This window comes from Protopterus annectens, chromosome 1.part1 (genome assembly GCF_019279795.1).
Source record: "Protopterus annectens isolate FY-2018-M chromosome 1.part1, PAN1.0, whole genome shotgun sequence".
NCBI classification, from domain to species: Eukaryota; Metazoa; Chordata; order Ceratodontiformes; family Protopteridae; genus Protopterus; species Protopterus annectens.
Genome location: NC_056726.1, coordinates 445414953 through 445435918, shown reverse-complemented (window position 1 = coordinate 445435918; position 20966 = coordinate 445414953). Strand labels below are relative to the sequence as shown.

At 45.7% G+C, this 20966-nt stretch overlaps 1 protein-coding gene across 1 annotated transcript in view; it reads right to left on the bottom strand.

Annotated features, from left to right (window-relative positions):
- The window catches only part of LYST (lysosomal trafficking regulator), a 3825950-nt gene that overhangs the window by 2338303 nt on the left and 1466681 nt on the right, over positions 1-20966 (bottom strand). Inside the window, exon 18 of the mRNA XM_044075805.1 lies at positions 2164-2313. Coding sequence (XP_043931740.1) covers positions 2164-2313 — 150 coding nt within the window. The remainder of the gene's footprint in view (positions 1-2163; positions 2314-20966) is intronic.

The following is a 20966-nucleotide window of genomic DNA, read 5'->3' as shown; positions in this document are numbered from 1 at the left end:
TAATGTCGTTCGAAGTCAAAACGGTGTTTGATAGTTCGTTTATTAAACCTAGCACAAAACCGACAACCTGTGACGTCATGGTCTGGGCCTAGGGAAATCCTTATGAGGTATTTGCTTCCCACAAGAAATGCAATTGTTAACTTTTTCTGATATTGGACTGAGGCAAGAAAAGGTTCCCCAATGGGGTACTTAGCTTTATTGAAGACTTCGGACTGAAATTCGAATAGAAAATCTCAGGTGTCGGCGGACCGGCACTTGCGAACTGCTTCTGCTTCGGGCACCGCACGGCAAGAAAGACTGAAGAAGATGGCGTCGGATGCCTCTTATATACCCCTGGCGCACTGACGTCAGGGAAGAAGCGACAGCAACCGACACCGGACCAAGACTTTGGAATTCGGGCCGACTGCGGGACCGCCTGACGGCAGGATAACCCAAGTGTGATGACTGCAGCAGGGTAACACTATGAACATCATCCATGTTCCTGTGTGAGTAGATCCAGTCTGTGAGGAAGGTTGTGGCAATTTTCCCTGGCCATTTCTACAAGAAGGGAGAACCACAGTTGCCTGAGCCAGAAGGGAATCACCACAGTGATGTTGGGGGACACGTCCTGAATCTTCAGAAGTACCCTGCATATTAATGGAAAGGGTGGAAAAACAAAGGAACATTCCTGTCCAAGGAAAGGAAAAGACATCGCTCTCACAGGCCTTCTTGATTGAAGTTATGGAGCAGAATCTTGTCAAATGATTATTCACAAAGGAGGCAAGTAGAGCTACTTAATGAATTCCCCATAGCTGGATCATATTTTGTATTACCCCTGATCTAGTTTCCATTCATGAGCATCTGCCCTTGTCTTGATCAGCTTGCCTGCTGAACAACTTTGCTGTAATAGAATGTGAAATGTGAAATTTTTGCAGAGTGAGACTGTACTGTGAAGCTACATTCAAAGTTAACACAGCTCGTCTACTAAAGGGGTATAACCTGGTTCCTCCTTGTTTGTTTTTGTACAACATGACTGTGGTATTGTCTGTAACCACTTGAACACGTGCATGGAACCAAAGATGATTCAGAGTTGAGTGCCTTGATTATGGCAAGCATTTCTTTTATATTTATGTGCTTACGTCTGGTCCTTGGTATTCCACACATTTTGCACATTTATCCCTTTGAAACTGCTCCCCAAGCATGATGCGTCTAAAGTGACTGACTGCTCTGGAGCTGGGAGGCAGAAGGGGATGCATGGGGTTAGGGTAATTTGTTGTCTATACCAAGTGATTTCTTTTCTGAAAAATGTATATCTGACAGCTTCAGAATGATGCTATGTCATTTGAGGTTATCTGACTCAACTGAAAGTTAGGTTACCCTTGTATACTTACCTTCACAGTTGGAATTACAGTAACAGTTTAAGTCTACATTTCAAGGAGGTTAAAACACATTTGATCTGTCTCATTTACTCACAAATCAAATAATACAGCATCATGCCCTCCTCATAGGTTGGACGAATTGAAAATACTGGCATCATCTCAGCTTAAGTCAAATTTTGTACAGCTTGCATTGAACTTCCAAATCTAAGTATTTTTTCAGATGCAGCAAATTTTCTTCTTTTCTTTTCTTTCTAGGGTACTTCTGCCTCTGTGGCTGCTGACCACCAAGCCTCATCTTACCAGTCTTGACCTTATTAATGCCCTCAGCACTGGGAAGACCTCCAGTGTGTGGACAGGACCCATCTGGAAGGGATGTCATTCAGTCATCCATGCAGGTGGTTTATGCCTTCACCAGCAATGGGCCATTGACAGTTTTTATATGGAAGGTCCAAATCCATGCACCATAATGAGGCAGCCTATGTTTTTCCCATGGGTTTGCATGCTTTCATCTACACAGTAATAACGGCTACCATAACTGGTTACAGATTGCCAAGCTCATGTCTGCAGTCCTGGCCATTTAGGTGCTGTGTAAGCTTCCATTTCTACAATGGTGATCAGTCAACCACAAACTACCCATTCCCTCCACCAAGGATGGGTGAATTAACATCAGTTGCTTACTCTTACCCTTCGTTATTACACTCTTCCAGCACCAGGGCCACTATTCAAACTTGGGCTGTCTAGGTCATAATCAGGGCTTAATCTGTCTACATTACAGATGGGCAAGGAGGAGGAGTGAAGTACCTACCAATGCATGACCCCATATCTTCCAATCCAAAAGTAATTCTTCTAATAGATCCAGATCTTGAATTACTGCCTGTGAGTCTATTTTGAGCTGGAACTGTCCATCTTCAGATATATTAAAAACTGAATCACTACAGCAGCCATCCAGAAGGGTCTGAAAAGATGAAATAACACATCAATTAATATGCATAACTTTTAAAACAAATGCATAGAACTATTTTAGCAACAGTGCTCCACAACAGCTTAGGATAGACAGCAGACAGTGAAAATTCATGACCAAATGGTTAATGATCAAGGGAAAACACCACCTTAAACTGTGATATCACTACTACTAAACCACACTTTCCTAACATATTAAGGTGGATGCAAACAAACAGACATTAAAATCCAAGAGAGAAATACTGCTTCTACCAAATAACTTGCTTCTTCCCCACATTAATTACGCAAATAAAAATGTAATGCTATATTGCCTTAACCAGTGTAAAAATGATAAAACACAGTTAAGTAACAAAATCGCAAATAATGCAGGATTACTACAGGGCTAAACCTTGGTTAGATGGAAGAGGCTTGGTTAAAATTAGTTTTATGTGAAGTCTTGAAAGCAGAGACTAAGCCATGATTTTGGACCAGATGAAAACGAATTTCAAAGGTGTGAGGCTACAGGGGCCAATGTACTGCAACATGAATCAAAACAAGCACTTAAAATTTCCAACAGCTTGAAGTTGCTAAAGTACATAGAGTAACACTCAATCAAAGCAGTAAGGGTTAAGGAGTTCAGTCAGATCTCTGGAGATCACCACTGCAAGGCTTCAAAAGTTTATAAGGAAGTATTAAAAGGGATCAACCAGTATACCAGCCACCACTGTGGGCCCCACACCATCAAATTAACATGAGAATTTCTAAGTGGCCTGACAGATGGTGTGAAATAGACTTCTTCAATAGTTGAGGTGGTGACAACTATGAAAATAACCAAAACAATCTGCTGATACTATTACGGATTCCTTCCTTATATTTATTATTACAGTATTATATCAAGTGGTGTTAACTTTAAAACTTATTATATTAAGCCTGAATTAATGTTTAGTTGTAATCCTAGTTATTGTGTTGGTGAGCCTCTCCATGATGAATGCAGTTGTTCTTATTTTAGTCTCTTCCCACATATCCTTCACTCCCATAACTGAAGCCTCTTTAATCCATTCTCCTAAGTACTTCATCTTATCGTTAATATAAATATGGGTACTGCTGAACCAATTCATGTGTGGGTACATAACTTATGGCTGTAGCCTTTGTTTTACCTTTGTTAATTTTATATCCTGAAAAGACATGAAATGGTCTCAAAATGTTTCACAGCACTAAGATGTCCTTTTCTGGGTTTATCGGGTACAAAATAATATCTACAAATACAGCTAAATTTTCCTGATTACCATACTAATAATATTCTTACATTTCTGAGGCCCTTATTTTCTTTGCTAATGGCTCTAAATATAAAGAAATAAAGGGAAAGATGATATCCCTTTGATATCTGCTTTATATTTATTTCAAATAACAAAGGGGAAAGACGATACCCCCCCAAACTGATTCCTCTGTTCAAACGGGTTTATATCATATAATTGAAATCCCCAAATATCTAACACCATAAGCTCGAACTTGGAATTTCGAAATGTGATATAATCAAAAGCTCAGAACAGCGAATATTTTCCCTGGGAAAAAAATTTGCTGTTCCGAGAAACACACACAAACAACACAAGTACACCAAAAAAAGTAATCCACGCATATACACTTAAAATCCTACTTCTAACCCTACACTAAACCGTACATACGTTACTATCTATCCACTTACCTTAACCCAAACCCTAACCCTAACCCTACGGTCCATAACTACTGCACACTCACCTTACCCGCTCCTTAACCCTAAGGTCCGTAACTATCGCACATTCACCTTATCCGCTCCCTAACCCTAAGGTCCCTAACTATCACACACTCACCTTAACTGCTCTCTAACCCTAAGGACCCTAACTATCGCCCACTCACCTTACCCGCTGCTCCCTAACCCTAAGGTCCCTAACTATCGCACACTCACCTTACCCGCTCCCTAACCCTAAGGTTCCTAACTATCTCATTCCCACACTCACCTTAACCTGGTCTGTAACCTTCACACCACAGTGGAAAAAAATAACGAAGGGGCAGAAACAGCCCACCAAATTCTTTCCCTAGGAAAGAAGTTGATGTTCTGCAGCTTTGCTTTTTTCAGTGTTCACTGTTTTGGGTTCGATATTATAACATTCAAAGTTTTACTACTTTGAATGGGTTTATATCATAACATCGAACACAACTTATCAGACAGGGGCATTCCCACTGTAATGCTTGCCTCTGATCCTTCATATAGCCTCCTAATTAACCTTATTATTGTATCAGGGAATGCAAAAGCTTCCACTGTTCTACTCATAAAATCCCAGTTTACTCTGCCAAACACTGAATCCAGTCCAGGTCCCTCATACCACATAACACCCAAAACATTTCCCAACACCTCCATACTCTCCTGTGCATTAGTTAATGCCAAAAGCATCTCTAAAAAACTTGACCAGATGCACACATTCATTATAACCCATTCACCCAATATCACAGCTGTCATTCAAACATGGTTTAAAGAAAATAATATAAAAGTTATGTACTCACCATATGTATCCATCTGTGTTGGCCGTTTTCGAACTTCCTCAACTGATGGGTCTTGGATCTGACCTCAGATTGGCCTTTAGTCACTTCTAAAGACTTGGATCTGTAGTTTGAACTCCTCGCCTTGCCTATAATCTTCCTCAGTAACAGCATAACTTCAGATCATGTTTTCCCTCCCTGCACTCAACAATGCATATAAACAGCCAACATACAGAAAACAATATAATACAATAAAATAATATCCTAGGGAATAATTATAAGAGTAGGAGAAACAAAGAAAAAGGAGCTGAAGCTTATCAACCAGTCAAGCAAGACATTATTCCTCAGGCTGAACTAGGAGTCATAGGAATTAGAAAAAACTATGAAACTGCAAGGGGGATGGAGGGAGGCTGAGGAAGGTCAAAAAGAGACAAGACAGACGAGACAGTGCATAAGTTCATGGGATGATACTAGGCTATTGACCCGGAGGCCCTTACAAGCCTAACCAAGAATTTCGCCCATGTTTCCTTAATGTCAGCACCTGTTTCCACTGTCCAGCAGGGACACAGGTGGGATCCCAGGAGTGTATTTTCTGTTTCCCATCCAGTCGTCCAGGTTCCTCTTAAAGCGGGCTAAAGAGGTACTCTGCTTGACATGGAGAGGGAGTCTATTCCACAGATGGGGCAACCTTTAGGGCACAAATCTATCCTGCCAACAAGTTCTATTAATGTCATAGACCAGGTTAAGGCCTTGTGTGCGGGTTGCATGAGTGGAGTTTAACTAACAGATATGCAGCAACTCCATCAAGGCTGGGTCTGAGATGACCTTATATGCCAGACACAGGTCACCTCTGAGCAGTCTGTATGAGACTGAGTAGAGGGACAGGGCTTTTAGCCTATCTGTATAGGATAGGTGTTTGAGACCCTGGAATTTCCTGGTCAGAAACCTCTGTGGTCTCTCCAGCTGATGCATGTGCTTGGCAAGGTTCATGCCGAAAGGGTGCATTGTAGTTGATAATGAGTCTGATAAGGGGGAAGTACTGGCATGTTATGACCTCACTGTTACTGGATGAAATACCCTTATTTATAAGGTGGTCCATGTAGAAAGTCTTCCATACAACGAAGGCAAAGTGGTGGTCAAAAGTCGGGTTGCTATCAACCTGGGTGCCCAAGTCCCTCATGACTGACTGTGTGCTTAGTACGTTGTTAATAATGTGATAATTAGATGGGATTGGGATGCCATTTTCCCCAAAGGGGATAATTAGTGGGGATGTCATTTTCCCCAAAGAGGATAACGATGCATTTCTTGGCATTCAATTTGAGGCCATGCTTTTGGCACCAGTCATTAGTTTGGGTAAGGCCCTCTTGGAGGATGTTCATAACACTAGGGGAACTTAAGACAGCACCCAGCCTGCAGTCATCTGCAAACTTGGTCAGCCACAGACCACTGGTTTTGGCTTTCACCTCAGAAAAGTATATCCCAAACAGCAGAGCCTCCAAGACCCATCCTTGGGGTACACCACTTATTATGGGTCTACTACTAGAGGTGGCTTCCCCTATTTTGACTGAGTGGGTTCTATCAGTGAGCCAGTTAGCTACCCATCTGGTAACATACGGGTTGATGCTTAGCTGGGAGAGTTTATTTATTATGCCAGAGTGGAGAGTAGTGTTGACGGCTTTGGCTAGGTGAAGGTAGGCGGTGTGCACCATCTTCCCCTCATCCATGGCTTTGGTGACTGATTCGAAGAAGTTGACAAAGTTTAACAGGCATGATCTCCCTTTGACGAAACCAAACTGTGTGGGGTCAAGCGTTTGGAGGTTGCCAATGTCCTTGTTTATAAAAGTCATGATAATGCATTCCATGGCCTTGCAGATCAGGCTAGTTAGGCTGATGGGCCTATAACTGACTGGGTCAGTGGACACCACCTTTGTGTAGAGGGACGACAGTGGCTGTCCTCCACTCAGATGAGATGAAGCCGGTGCTCAGGCTTTGGTTGAATACGGTGCCTAATGGAGCTAAGAGCTCATGCCTGAGTTCATGTAGGGTACAGCCAGGGATGTTATCGGTTCCCATGGAGACTGTATTTTTTTGTCTTTGAGAAGGCATTAAAGGCCTGCTCCCTGGTGATGAGGGGAGAGGGGCAGGTGCTGGGGATGTCCTGGTTTACTGATGGGGGGACAGAGGGGGTGAAGTTTTCACTGAACCTGTCTGCCAACAGGTTGGCTATATCTATGGCATTTGTGTTTTTGGTGTTACTGACCACCGTTTCAGAGCAGATTTGGGTGTTAACTTTGAGACTGCTGACATATGTGAAGAAAGCCTTGTGACTGTCTTTGGTGGATGTGGCCAATTTGGATGCAAAGTTAGCCTTACAGGATTTCACCAATGGCCTTATTTGCTTGTTCAGACAATGGAAAGATGATTTCCAGTTTGGCACCTGCTCCTTCTTGGTCCTGGACAGCAATTTTTTCTTTATTACAGAGTTTGTTTATTGCTGCTGTCCACCAGACAGGTTTACTCTTTCTTGAGGAAGATGATTTGGTTCTGTCAGGTATTGCTAAGTCCAAACAGCTATGTAGGTACTCATATATTTTTTTGGTGTAGGCTTGTACATTAATGCTAGTTCCGGCTGAAGGGATGGTGGCTGTGAAGCTACTTATACCTGCTCTGAGAAGACTGTAGTCAGTTTTGGAAATTTTTTTTTTGTTTGACCCTGACAAGGGGGAGGGGGTCAGGGGAGATGGTGACTTCAAAAGTGATCGCTTTATGGTCGGATTTTACCAAGGAAAATAACTCTGTAGGGGTGCTACAGTGGCTACTCATGTTGAATAGGACTAAGTCCAGGATATTTTCATCTTTTGCAGGGGTGTCGACCAGCTGATCCATTGCATTGGCATTGACAAAGTCGAGGAATCTCTGGGCGTTCACGTTTGGGCTAGAATAGGTCTTCCACTCTATGGTTGGGTAGTTAAAAGTCACCCAGGATCAAGGTAGAGGGTTGAATCTTCGCGGATTCAAGTAAGTCCAGACAGGTGGAGTGGGTGTCCTGAGTCATGGCTGGGGGTCTGTAGCTAGCTATTATTTGAACAGGTGTTTTGTCAACAGATAACTGCACTTGGACGGTCTCCTGTGCAACTGTTTAACCAGCCTGGAGGTGTGTATGTCTTTGATAAATATTGAAACACCATCTCCTTTGGCTTTATAGCCCCCCCCGTTTGGGGTCTGAAAGTATGGTAGGATGAGTAACCTGGTAAGACTAGGGTGCTCTACAGCTTTGAACCAGGTTTCAGTGACTGCACAAACATCGGCATCCTCCAAGGCAAAGAATGTTTACAATGAGTGCAGTTTCATGCTAATACTCCTAGCGTTTAGCAGTATGACCTTTAAACTTCATTTAGAAGAATTTTTCATGCTGGTAATTTTGTGCTGATGACTTTACTTAAATAAGGCACTAGGAGGGAGGCAAGAGCCTTAAACTTCATTTAGAAGAATTTTTCATGCTGGTAATTTTGTGCTGATGACTTTACTTAAATAAGGCACTAGGAGGGAGGCAAGAGCCTTTTCCAGAAGCCTGAAGCCCAGGGGAGACAGATGAAGACCATCACTGGCAAAGTATGGCGAGTACACAACTTTTATATCTGATGTCTTTTTTCCCCATTCCTCAAACAATGGGATAAAGTCCCCAGCTACAGAAACCCAGGGTGGTCTTTAAGAATGGATATTCTGGAGTACAGCAAAGCCAAATCCTGCTCTATTCCTAGACAAGATGTTCAATTTGCAGTGAGCAATAAAGGTATGCGAGTTAGACCAAATGGCAGCTCCACAAATGTCATCTATCGAAACCTTAGACCAGAAGACAGAGGATGTGACCAACAATCTGGTGGAATGAGCCTAAGAAGGTCTGGGAAGCACCAGTCCATTTTTGCTGTATACAAAGGAAATACAGCCAGAAAGCCGCTTGGCTAAAGTCACCATTGAGTCAGATTTTCCCTGTCTGGCTTTGGAAAAGGAAATAAACAGCTGGTCTGATTTTCTGAAATCTTTTGTTCTGTGGATATAAAATCAGTTGCCTACGAACATCGAAAATATAAGCATTTACTCTACTTTACTGGAAGAAAATGAAAAGAAAACAGGAAGGTTGACTGACTAATACATAGCTGTTTCTGAGGCCACTTTAGTACAAAGGAAAACTTGGTGTGGAGAAAAACCCTTTCCTTATGAAAAATTAGACAGACTGGGTTAGATGAAAGGGTCTGGAGTCAGACATTTGACTGGCTGAATTGACTGTGACAAGAATAATAGTTTTCTAAGACAAAAATTTTAAATCTGCCATTGCAGCTAATTCAAAAGGAGGTTGAGACGAGGCTTATAGGAGAATATTTAAGATCCTATGGTGGAGCAGGGTCTTTAATGGGAGGTTGAAGTAAGAAAACACCTTTAAGAAAGGTTTTACACAATCTAAATGAGGCCAAAGAGTACTGGTTATATCCTATATGAAAATATGATATAGCTGCAAGCTGACCCTTAACAGTCGAGCAACTAGCACCGCTGTTAAATATGGAAGCAAGAAAGTCTAAAATAATTGAAATGAGTGCTGAAAAAGGATCTATTTGTCTACAGGCAGCCCAATAGGATAATCTTTTCCATTTACTCTTACACATATTTCGTGTAGAACCCTTCTGAGAAGACAGGAAGATTCCCCTGACTGGGTATGTAAACCTGGGTTGTCTAGCCTCCATCACTGGAAGTGGGAAAACCATGTGCCCAGTTTGAGGGTCTGAATGTCGGAATAATTTATTCCTGATGGGTGAGGAGAAGATCCTGGGTTGTAATATGGACCTGCTCAATTTGTCTGCCAGAACACCGGACTTCCCCGTTTCACAGATTCATAGGTTGGTACTAGGCTATCGGCCCTAGGGCCTACACAAGCCTAGCCATAACAATTCCCTGGCTATTTCTTCCCACACTATTTACTTCCCTGGACCCCTGTCTAGCAGGACGACTGACGTGATCCCCAGGGTGAATTTCCTTTCTCCCATCCAATCATCAATGTTCCTTATGAAGACGGCCAAACAGGCACTCTGCTTGACATGTATGGGCAGTCTATTCCAGAGTCTGGGGAGTCTTTGTGTTGGGAAAGTACAGTTTTGTACCTACCATAAATGTAGATGTTCGAAGATCCACATTGCTGCAGTCCTAACACTTGGGTAGTCCGCTGTCCCTCGGTCGGCCCGAATATCAGAGTATAAGGCTGACGTCGGTCAAGGCGCATTTGACTGACATCAGAACGTCAGGGTACAAATGCGCATGACCGATGTCATATCCTCAGTCTTTTCTTGCCCCAGATGTCAGAAGACCCTAAAAAGAAAGGCCAAAACCCAAAGACAACAACTAAACAACCAACCAGCCTAACACCAAAAATATGTACAATATATACAATATATACACTATACCTCAGATGGATAACCCAACCCACACAACCACCTCAAACTACAGAGGGAAGGAGGGAGGGTAATTGGACTGCAGCAATGTGGATCTTCGAACATCTACATTTATGGTAGGTACAAAACTGTACTATGTTCTTCATCTCACATTGCTGCAGTCCTAACACTTGGGTAGAATCCCAAAGCAGAGGTAAGGGAGGATGGCTAAACTATAATGAAGCAGGAGCTGCCAAAATGCCCTGCAACACAGCAGTGGCAAAACCAGCCCTGGATTTAGAGTACAGAGGAAGGTGGTAATGCCTAGAGAAGGTATGCACTGAACTCCAAGTGGCTGCCTCCAAAATATCCTTAGTAGCCACCCCTCAAAAAGCTGTTGAAGTGGCAGTAGCCCTAGTGGAATTAGGCCTAATCCCAGCTGGAATCTCTTTGCCATGATGGGAATAACAGAAAGCAATGCAAAATCCAATCCACTTAGAAATAGTTTGTTTTGACACGGGCTTGCCCTGAGAGCACAAAGCAAAAGAAACTAATAACTGCTGAGATTGTCTGAACCCTTTAGTTCTGTCCAAATAATATCGCAACTGCCTGTGTACATCTAATGTGTGCAAAATCTTTTCCCCTTTAGTTTGGGGATTTGCATAAAAAGTAGGCAAATGAATAGTTTGGTTTAAAGCCACACTAGAAACCACTTTAGGCATAAAGGAAGGATTAGTACGTAAAGATACCCTATCCTTATGGAAAATTAAGAAAGGCTCAACTGCCATAAGGGCCTGCAATTCAGAAACCCTTCTTGCAGAGGTAATGGCCAACAAAAAAGCAGTCTTCCATGACAAATATTTCAACTCAGCAGTAGCTGCAGGCTCAAAAGGTTGTAGAGTGAGTTTCTCCAACACAAAATTGAGATCCCAAGCAGGAGTAGGAGCCCTTCGCGGGGGTCTTATATTCTTTGCCCCTCTAAGAAATTGCTTGAACAAAGGATGAGAAAACAATGGTGGGTCACAGTCGTAGTGAGCTGAAATTGCTGCAGCATGAATCTTAATAGAAGAGAAGGACAAACCTTTGTCCAATAACTCAGTAAGATATTGAAGAGCCACACTTAAATCAGGCTCAGAAATATCCAAATCCTTAGCTGCACTCCAAAATAAAAATCTCTTCCATTTATCTGCGTACACTTTTCTTGTACTAGGCCTTCTAGCTTCCAAAATCACATTCAAAACTTGCTGTGGAAGTTGAGACCCTCTATGGTTTAAAACAGAATATGCCATGCTGTTAGGTGAAGAGAGTGAAGTTTGACATTGAGCAAATGACTGTCCTCCTGGGACAACAGATGTGGAATCAAAGGCAAAGGCCATGGAGGCTTCCGTACTAGACTTCTCAGTAATGGGTACCAGTGCTGTCGAGGCCAATCTGGAGCTATCAAAATCATCCTTGGCTTGTCCTGTCTGACCTTCAGAAGTACCTTTGGGAGGAGAGGCAGAGGTGGAAAGGCATACACATGAAGATTTTTCCAACTGAAAGAAAGAGCATCCACTTTCCAAGCTGTGGGATGAAACCTTTGTGCAAAACTTTGGCAGCTGGTGGTTTAGTGGAGAAGCGAACAGATCTATGTCTGGAGTTCCCCAGGACACTGTCAATTTCTGAAATACATGAAGATCCAGTTTCCACTCGTGGGGATCCATGATTTGTCTGCTTAACACATCTGCTAAGGAGTTCTGTGCTCCGGCAGAAACCTTGCCTGAAGACTTAGTTGTAAACTGAGAGCAGTCTCCCACAAAATCATTGCTTGCCTGCATAGAGGATAAGAATGTGTTCCCCTTGCTTGTTGATGTACCACATGACAGTTGTGTTGTCTGTTAGAATCAACACCTGCCCTGGAAGAAGTAAATCCTTGAAAGCTATTAATGCAAACTGGACTGCTAACATCTCCTTCAAGTTGATATGTAGATGCTGTAGTCTGACAGGCCATTTGTCTTGTATCCACTTTCCATTTAGATGAGCTCCCAAGCTTTGTCTGAGGCATCTGTCGTTAAAATTTGACTCGCCTCTGGCCGGGTCACAGAGAGTCCCTTGTTTAGGTGACATTCCTGAGCCCACCACAAAAATTCCTTTTGAATGCAAGGTATTATTTGAATGACAGTGTCCAGATGCTGGCAGTGCTGTGTCCATACATTTTGAGATACCATTGCAACTTCCTCATATGCAGTTTGGCATTGGGAAGCACCAGAATACAAGATGCCATGAACCCTAAGGCTTGAAGGACTGTCCTTGCAGTCAGCCCGGACTGAAGAGATAGATGATGGAAGTAAAGGGAAAGATTCTTTTGTTTGTCCGGGGTTAGAAAGGCCATCTGGGATGCTGTATTCAGTCTTACACCCAGAAAGCACATGTCTTGAGAGGGTACTATACTGGACTTTATTTCGCTTCACAGAATACCCCAGGCATCTTAGCACTGCTATCACATATTCCAAATGACGAAGAAGCTCGTCCCTTCCTTGAGCCAGAATCAGGCAATCGTCCAAATAAGGATAGATTTGTATTCCTTTTAGCCTGAAGAAAGCTATCACTGGAGCCAGAACTTTCGTAAATACTCTGGGCAGTAGATAAGCCAAAGGGCAATGCAGAGAACTGATAGTGAGAAGTCCCAGTCCGAAAACGCAGATACTTCCTGCAACTTAGCCTGATAGGAACATGAAGGTAAGCCTCCTTGAGATCCAAAGTTACCATCCAGTGATCCTTGCCCAGTAGAGGTAAAAGCTGTTGTAACGTCAACATTTTGAACTTGGGAATGTCCAGATAAGTGTTGAGGATAGATAAATCCAAAATTGGTCTCCACGTGTTCCCCTTTTTGGCACAAGGAACAGGCGAGAATAAAATCCTAGGCCCCTTTCTGGCATAGGAACCGGCTGTATGGCCCCTATTTGGAGTAACAGAGAAATTTGCTTGTGAGCCTCTATTCTTTGTTGAGGAGGAATGTCTGGCATGCCTTTGAAAGGAGGCAAGGTATGGAAATAAAACCTGTAACCGTGATGTATGATATCCAGTACCCATCTGTCTTGGGTAATCAAACTCCAATTTTCTTTGAAAAGTGCCAACCTTCCTCCCAAAGGTGCTGCCAGGCGAGAAGGTTCTGGCAGCTGAAAAGGTAGGTCATTGGGTCTGTTTACGAAAGGACTGACCCCTGCCCTCACCGAAGACTGTGCAGGAGAACTCCCTGTCCTAGGCCTGAAAGAGCCCTGACCTCTGCCCCTGCCACGTCTAGATCTACCCCTAGACTGGGAATCATAAGAAGGATACGTCCACCCTTTAGTAGGCCAATTTCTACTAAACTTTGGAGGCTGAACCTGCAAAAATCTTTAACAGTCTGCATAGACTTAGCCTTGTCTTCCATTTTCTTTAAAACTGCCTCAACAGGAGAACCAAACAAGACATCAGATTGCAAAGGGGCATCCAAAATCCTAGTTTTAACATGGTCAGATAAATTTTGATCCCTCAGCCAGGCATGCCTGCGAAGAACTGACCCAGTGGCAGCCACCCTAGATGAGGCCTGTACAGCATCAAAACCACATTGCAAAGAATGCTTACCCACCTGTTCAGAAACATGCACTAAATCTTGTAACTCTTTACAATCAATACCTTCCGCCAGAGCATCAACCTTAGATTTCAACTGTGAAAGGAGATAATTTTGATATTTCAACATGTGAAACTGGCAATTCAAAGCTCTCATGGCTAGAGTGGAAGAAGTATAAACTTTCTTTCCCCATCTATCCAAGGCCCTGGCCTCTTTATCTGCAGGAACCGGATTCTTGACAACAGAAGCCTTAACACCCTTAGGCCCCTGGCTAACAGTTTCTGGGTCTGCCCTAGGACTCTTAAAAGATACTTATGAGCTTCAGGCACCCTGTAATACCTATCTGGTTTAACAGGAGCAGGAGGCAAAGAATCAGGATTAAGAGAAGCCTCTGCAAACACATCTTCCACCACATTCAGAACAGGAGGTATAGCTAAAGGCCTATGCTGGGGTAAAACAAAATTCCCTAAGCCTTTTCCTGGAATCAGAGAAATCCTGACCTTCCCATTTAAAATGCTCTCTCATGGAGTGAAGGGTCTCTGAAAAAGAAAAATCCTCAGGAGGAGAAGCAGAAGGAGTAGAATCATCCACATCAGAATCAGAATAATGAGAATACTCCTGCAAGTCTTCAGCCGAAGACTCAGACACATCCGAAGCCTGCTCATAATCCCCCAACACAGGTTCCAACCTAGGCGTCTTATCAGGAGGGGGCATAGAGCCTCTAATTAAAGTAATTAAATCTTCTGCCATTTTAAGCATGTGCTTCTTGGGCACAGAACCTGAAGAACTAGGAGTGACACCCACAGAAGCAAAACTAGACCTGCCTCTAGGAGAAGCCTTAGAAGCAGAAAGAGAGGGCCTAGACACCTTAGGAAGGGAGGGGAGTACAGTTATCTGAGAAGCCCCTACAGCCTGACCTGCCTCCTGGGAGGCCACATCCTGTAAAAACAAAGTTTCTCCCTGGGACTCCAGAGAGGCCTCCGTCGGAACCACCGGTTCCACTGGCCTCTAAAGAACCAGCGTCCGGTTCGGACGACTCCTCTAACCTAGGTTTAACTGCCTTGTCCTTGCGCTTCTTTGAGGAAGCCGGCGTCGGTGCATCCGACGGCATATTGTAATTGCACCGCTTCCCAAAGACCAACCTGGCACAATCCAACCTTCGCTTTATAGTGCGTTTATTGAACCTAGCACAAAAGCGACACCCAACAACGTCGTGCTCAGGTCCCAAACAAGGTATACACAAATTATGGTAATCCCTATGCGGTATCTGTTTCCCACAAGAAATACAGTTATTCACTTTTTCTGACATCCGGTAAACCACTAAGGCAAGAAAAAACCAAAATATTCCCCAACGGGGTACTTAACCAACTCTGACTTCGGTCTGAAACTCCGAATTCGAAAAATTTCTGAACGCCGAATGGCACTTACAACACTGCTTCTGCATCGGACCATGCGGCAAAAAAGACTGAGGATATGACGTCGGTCATGCGCATTTGTACCCTGACGTTCTGATGTCAGTCAAATGCGCCTTGACCGACGTCAGCCTTATACTCTGATATTCGGGCCGACCGAGGGACAGCGGACTACCCAAGTGTTAGGACTGCAGCAATGTGAGATGAAGAACATCCTATCCCTCCAGCATGTTTTGTTTATTGTGATGACAAGGTTTAGATCCCTGGAGCATGTGGCTCTGAGGGATTGGGATTTCTTTAAGTGTAGCATGTCCAACAGCTCTGGGTTTGACATGGCCTTGTTTGTTAAGCAGAGATTGCCTCCGAGTAGACGATATGCGATAGAGTATAGCTAGAGTTTTTTAAGGCGGTCGGCATAGGGCATCTGCTTTAGGCCTGTTGATTCTTTCAGTGAGGTATTTCTGTGACCTTTCCAGTTGTTGCAGATGTCTTGAGAGGTAGATACCAAATGGGGCATTGTATTCTATAATGGGTCTAATGAGGGATGAGTACAGTGGGACAATGACCTCCTTTTTTCTGGATGAAAAGCCCTTAGTGATGAGGTGTGCCACATAGAAGGATTTCCTGACTGTTGTGGTGATATGGTTATCAAAGGTGAGACTACTGTCCACCTGTGTCACTAAGTCTCTTATCACACTTTCGGTGTTTAGTGTACTGCCACCTACGTGGTAATTCATGGGTACATGTTTTTTCCCAAAGGGGATAATTAGAAGTTATGCACTCACCATAACGTTCCATCTGAGTAGGTGACTTCATTTGGATGCAACCTGTGGGTATCGGATCCGACCTCGGATCCGAGCCGGCATTTCAAAAGCTTAGGCTCCGAGCTCCTAGCTCCTCCCTCTTACCCATAACCCCTTGCCAAGCCCTGACTGACCTCAGATTGAGTTTGCCTCAAAAATACTGACTACAGTACACGAAAAAACAGCATAAATACTCGCTCTATAAAGGTCAGGGGGATGGAGGGGGGGATGGTTGCATCCAAACGAAGTCACCTACTCAGATGGAACGTTATGGTGAGTACATAACTTCTAAATCTGAAGTAGGCAGACTTCATTTGTCTGCAACCTGTGGGACAGAGTCCCCAGCTACCTGAATCTTGGGCGGCCGTCATGGAAGGATGTTTCGGAGCACCGCTGAGCCAAAGGATGCTCTTCCTCTGGAAACAACATCCACCTTGTAATGAGAAATAAAAGTATGAGGCGAGGCCCAAGTAGCTGCCGCGCAGATATCATCCAATGAAACACGTGACTTAAAGGCGGCTGACGTGGAGACTGCCCTAGTAGAATGAGCCGTAACCCTCTGAGGAGCAGGTCTACCTGAAGTGTCATAAGCCTGCAGAATACAATTAGCTATCCACCTAGATAGTGTGACTTTAGACACTGCTTTACCCAAAGCAAATTTAGCAAAGGAGACGAACAGCTGATCTGATTTCCTGTGACCAGCTGTTCTGTGAACATAAAAACATAATTGTCTATGAACATCCAAGGAATGCAATTTGTATTCTCCTTTGTTTGAGTACTTGGGAAAAAACACAGGTAAATTGATTGATTGGTTAATATTAGATTCAAAAGAGACCTTCGGAAGAAAAGATGGATTGGTCCTGAGGCACACCCTATCAGGAAAGAAAGAAAGGTAAGGCGGCTTGACGCATAGAGCCTGAAGCTCAGACACTCTTCTGGCAGAAGTGATAGCTACCAAGAAGGCAGTCTTCCATGAAAGGTACTTTAGATCTGTAGAAGCTGCAGGCTAGAAGGGAGGAGCAGTAAGGGCTTGCAGAACTAACGATAAGTCCCAAGGTGGTACAACCTCCTTGACTGGAGGCCTCAACAAAAAAATCCCTTTGAGAAAGGTTTTGCATAATTTCGTCATGAGGGGAGCTGTCTCATGACCAATGTGGTAATGCGAGATGGCTGCCAATTGTACCTTAATCGTGGAAGAACTTGCCCCTTGATGAAAGAGGTCTGTTAAAAAATCCAGCACTGCTGACATAGGTGCTGAGAAAGGATCCAAAGTTCTCTGTACCGCCCAAATAGAGAATCTCTTCCATTTACTCCGATAAACCTGCCTGGTGGAAGGTTTATGAGCTGCCACTAAGATGGCCTTGACCGGTGATGAGATACCGGGAGTCCTAATCAAGGATGGAACTGGAGCAGCCAAGCTGTCAATTTCAGGGTGCGCAGATTGGGAACCGCAATTCCCAGAGGGTGGGAGATGAGATCCGGAATCGGATCCAGAATCCAGGGTGGATTGATTTTGTGAGACCATACAAAGGGGAACCAGGGTTGACGAGGCCAGAACGGGGCAATGAGAAATATTCTGCTCCCCAAACTGTTGGCTTTCTGCAGAAGCCTCTGCATCAGAGGTAGTGGAGGGTAGGCATAAAGGAGACCGGGAGGCCAAGCATGCACCAGAGCATCTCTCGGGAATTCCCCTGGTGGGGGAAGCAGAGCGAAGAAATTGTCGCATTTGGCGTTTGAGGGAGAGGCAAAAAGATCGCAACAGGGTTGCCCCCAAACGGCAAAAATCTTCTTCGCTACCTGAGGACTGAGAGACCACTCGTGAGGAGAAAGAATGGTGCGACTGAGTTTGTCCGCAAGGATGTTGGATTTTCCCGGAATGTGCGTTGCTACCAGAAAGCGTTTGGTGGAAATTGCCCATTCCCAGACTCTCATGGCCTCTCGACAAAGGGGGTAAGACCTGGTTCCTCCCTGTTTGTTGATGTACCAGACTACCGACATGTTGTGTGTCTGAATCGCAATAGTCCCTGAAGGAAGAACGTGGTGAAGTGCTTGCAACGCTAGGAGCACCGCCCTCATTTCCAGGACATTTATATGCAGCAACGTCTCTGTGGGGTTCCACGTGCCTTGGACAATCTTTCCCGCAGAATGCCCCCCCCACCCGAGGCAAGAAGCGTCCGTGGTCACTGTGGCACGGGGAAATGCAGCACAAAAAGGTCTCCCTGTCAGGGGCTCCGGAGAAAGAAGCCACCAAAGAAGGGAATCCCTGCACGCTTTGCTGACCGCTATCGGAGTGTTGAGAGAGGAACAAAGAGGGGACCACTGAACCTGAAGGGTCCATTGAAGAACCCACATGCGTAAGCGAGCATGAATGAGAAGCGGGATAGCTGCCGCCATTGAACCTAGGGCCCTCAGGACCGAAGCTGCAGTTGGAGATGGTTGCAGGACTGCTGCTACATGACACTTCAGGTTGGCAATTCTGTCTGGAGTGAGAAAGGCTCGCATTGACCTGGTGTTTAGCCTTCCTCCTATGAAATCTATAGCTTGTGTGGGGTGTAGTAAAGATTTCTCCCAGTTGACAGTGATGCCCAGCCTTGGGGCTAGTTGAAGAAAGTAGTCCCTGGCTGAGCACAGAAGATGCCTTGATGATGCCGTCAGGAGCCAGTCGTCCAGGTACGGGAAGACCTGTAATCCCTGGAGCCTCAGGTGGGCCGCTACCACCGCTAGAACCTTGGTGAACACCCTGGGGGCTGAGGTGAGACCAAAGGGGAGGACCCTGAACTGATAATGACTGGCTCCCAGCCGGAAGCGAAGAAACCTCCTGGACCATCTGTCCATGCGAATATGGTAGTACGCGTCCTTGAGGTCGATGGAGCACATCCAGTCGTTCTCCCTCAAGAGGGGGAGTATAGATTGAAGGGTGACCATCCGGAACTTTTGCTTGGTTACTGACAGGTTCAACTGGGAAAGATCTAAGATGGGTCTTAAGTCCCCCGTTTTCTTTGGCACCAAAAAGAACCTGGAGTAAAACCCTGACCCGGTTTGATCTGGGGGGACGGACTGGATAGCTCTTTTTTGTAGCAGCTGTTCGATAGCTGCTGCCTCCCTTTGGTCGGGTGGAACATCTGGGAGGCTGCGAGATCTGGGAACCTTGTACAGGGGGATTGAATAACCACTGGATATCACGCGAAGCACCCAACGGTCTGATGTGATGGACTCCCAAGAAGTTAGGTGCCTCGAGAAACGCCCCCCGACTGCCTCCAGAGACGGACAGTCGGGCAACCCTTCAGGGCTGCTGCGTGAGTCTCTCAGAGAAAGGTTCTCTGGACCCAAAGTTTCTAGGAGCCCCCCTGCCTCTAGGACGGTGACCTCCCTGTCCTCCTCTGCCACGGGAGGACTGGTTATCCGAAGCAGGTTGGGACTGCTGCGATTTCCGGAACCACATCTTCTTCTGTCCCTTTTGGTTCTTCGAGAAGGACCTCTGGGGAGCTGAGAAGCGGACTCCGACGGCAGACAGCGTCTTCCCGTCCTTTTCGCTCTGGACCAGTGTTTCGCGAACAGTCTTGCCAAACAAGGCAGAACCATCAAAGGGGGCATTCGCAAAAGTCGCCTTGAAGGGCTCTGCGAAATCACAGTGGCGGAGCCAGGCCTGTCGCCTCATGACTAGGCCTGCTCCGCTGGCTCTAGCGGCTCCCTTGGTAGCATGAGAAAGTAGCCGCATAGATGTGTTAGATACCGCTCTAAGAGTGGCCATTCGGGTGGAGTATACCTGCTTATCCTCACCTGACATGGACTCTGGGGGAGATGCAGCGTATTCTTTAATCAGATCCCGCTGCATCCTGATGACATATGCCATGTAGTTCAGCGCTCTCAAAGAGAAGGTTGCTGAACTGAAAACTCGCTTCCCAATGCGATCCATCGAGCGGGACTCCTTGCCCGGAGGATGCACAGAGGGACTCTCCTGGGCCAATTCCCTCTTAGTGGCTGCAGCCATCATCATGGCATCTAATGGGGGGCCCTTGCTCCAGTGAGTGCGGTCCGCCGGCGGGGAAAGGATGCGGTCAGGATGCTTGGGTACAGGCTCAACGGTGTCCGGATCCTTCCACGCTCTGATGGATATAAGGTCCACCAGAGGGTCGGCAGGAGGGGACACCCAAGAGGTAGATGGGCCCGCCTCGAATGCCTCCAAGAACACAGACTCGTCTGAGGAAGCCTTGGGGGCAGACCACCCCCCCCCTGATCCTTAACATTTCCATAATGTCTCCAAATGAGACGTCTTCAGGGGGTGATCTTGGGGAGCCTTCCCCTTCATCCAAGTCTGTGTCTTCGGTAGCGGACTCGGGGGAGTCCATGTGCCTCCTTTTGCACTTACGCTTCCGAGGTACTTCATCGGGGGGGCTGTCCGAGGAGTACTCTTCCGCAGCTGGATGTTCCAAGGGAACTACTTGGGACATTGAGGCGGGCTGTCCCTGGGACCGGCTGGTGGGAGCCTGGCCCAACTGCAAGGGAGTGCGGGATGGAGCCGTGGCAGGGACCGGGGGTCCGGATGTCCTCAACAGTGCCTTTCCACTACGTCGAAGGCCGAGGGGGAGCCAGCTTCTCTAAACCCCGAGAGCCGACCCCACTCGGATCTGACGACGGATCGGAGCCGGAGCGAAACCGCCGGATCCGAGACCGTGTGCTCCGACCTGGACGGAGCCGAAGACACACCAGCTCCCTCGGATCCGAGGCTCGGTCCTCGGCTCGAGAGGTCGGGTCCGTACCAAGCACTCAAGGGATGGGATGGATCCGAGGTGCGCCGACCTATCGGATCCGACCCACCCCGGATCCAACTCTGCCCGGCGCCGACAGCTCCGAACCCGTGGTATGGGTCGGAGAAGGAGCCAAAGGGGCGAAAAAGTCGAAGCCCCTCCCGGATGGGGGGGGGGCTA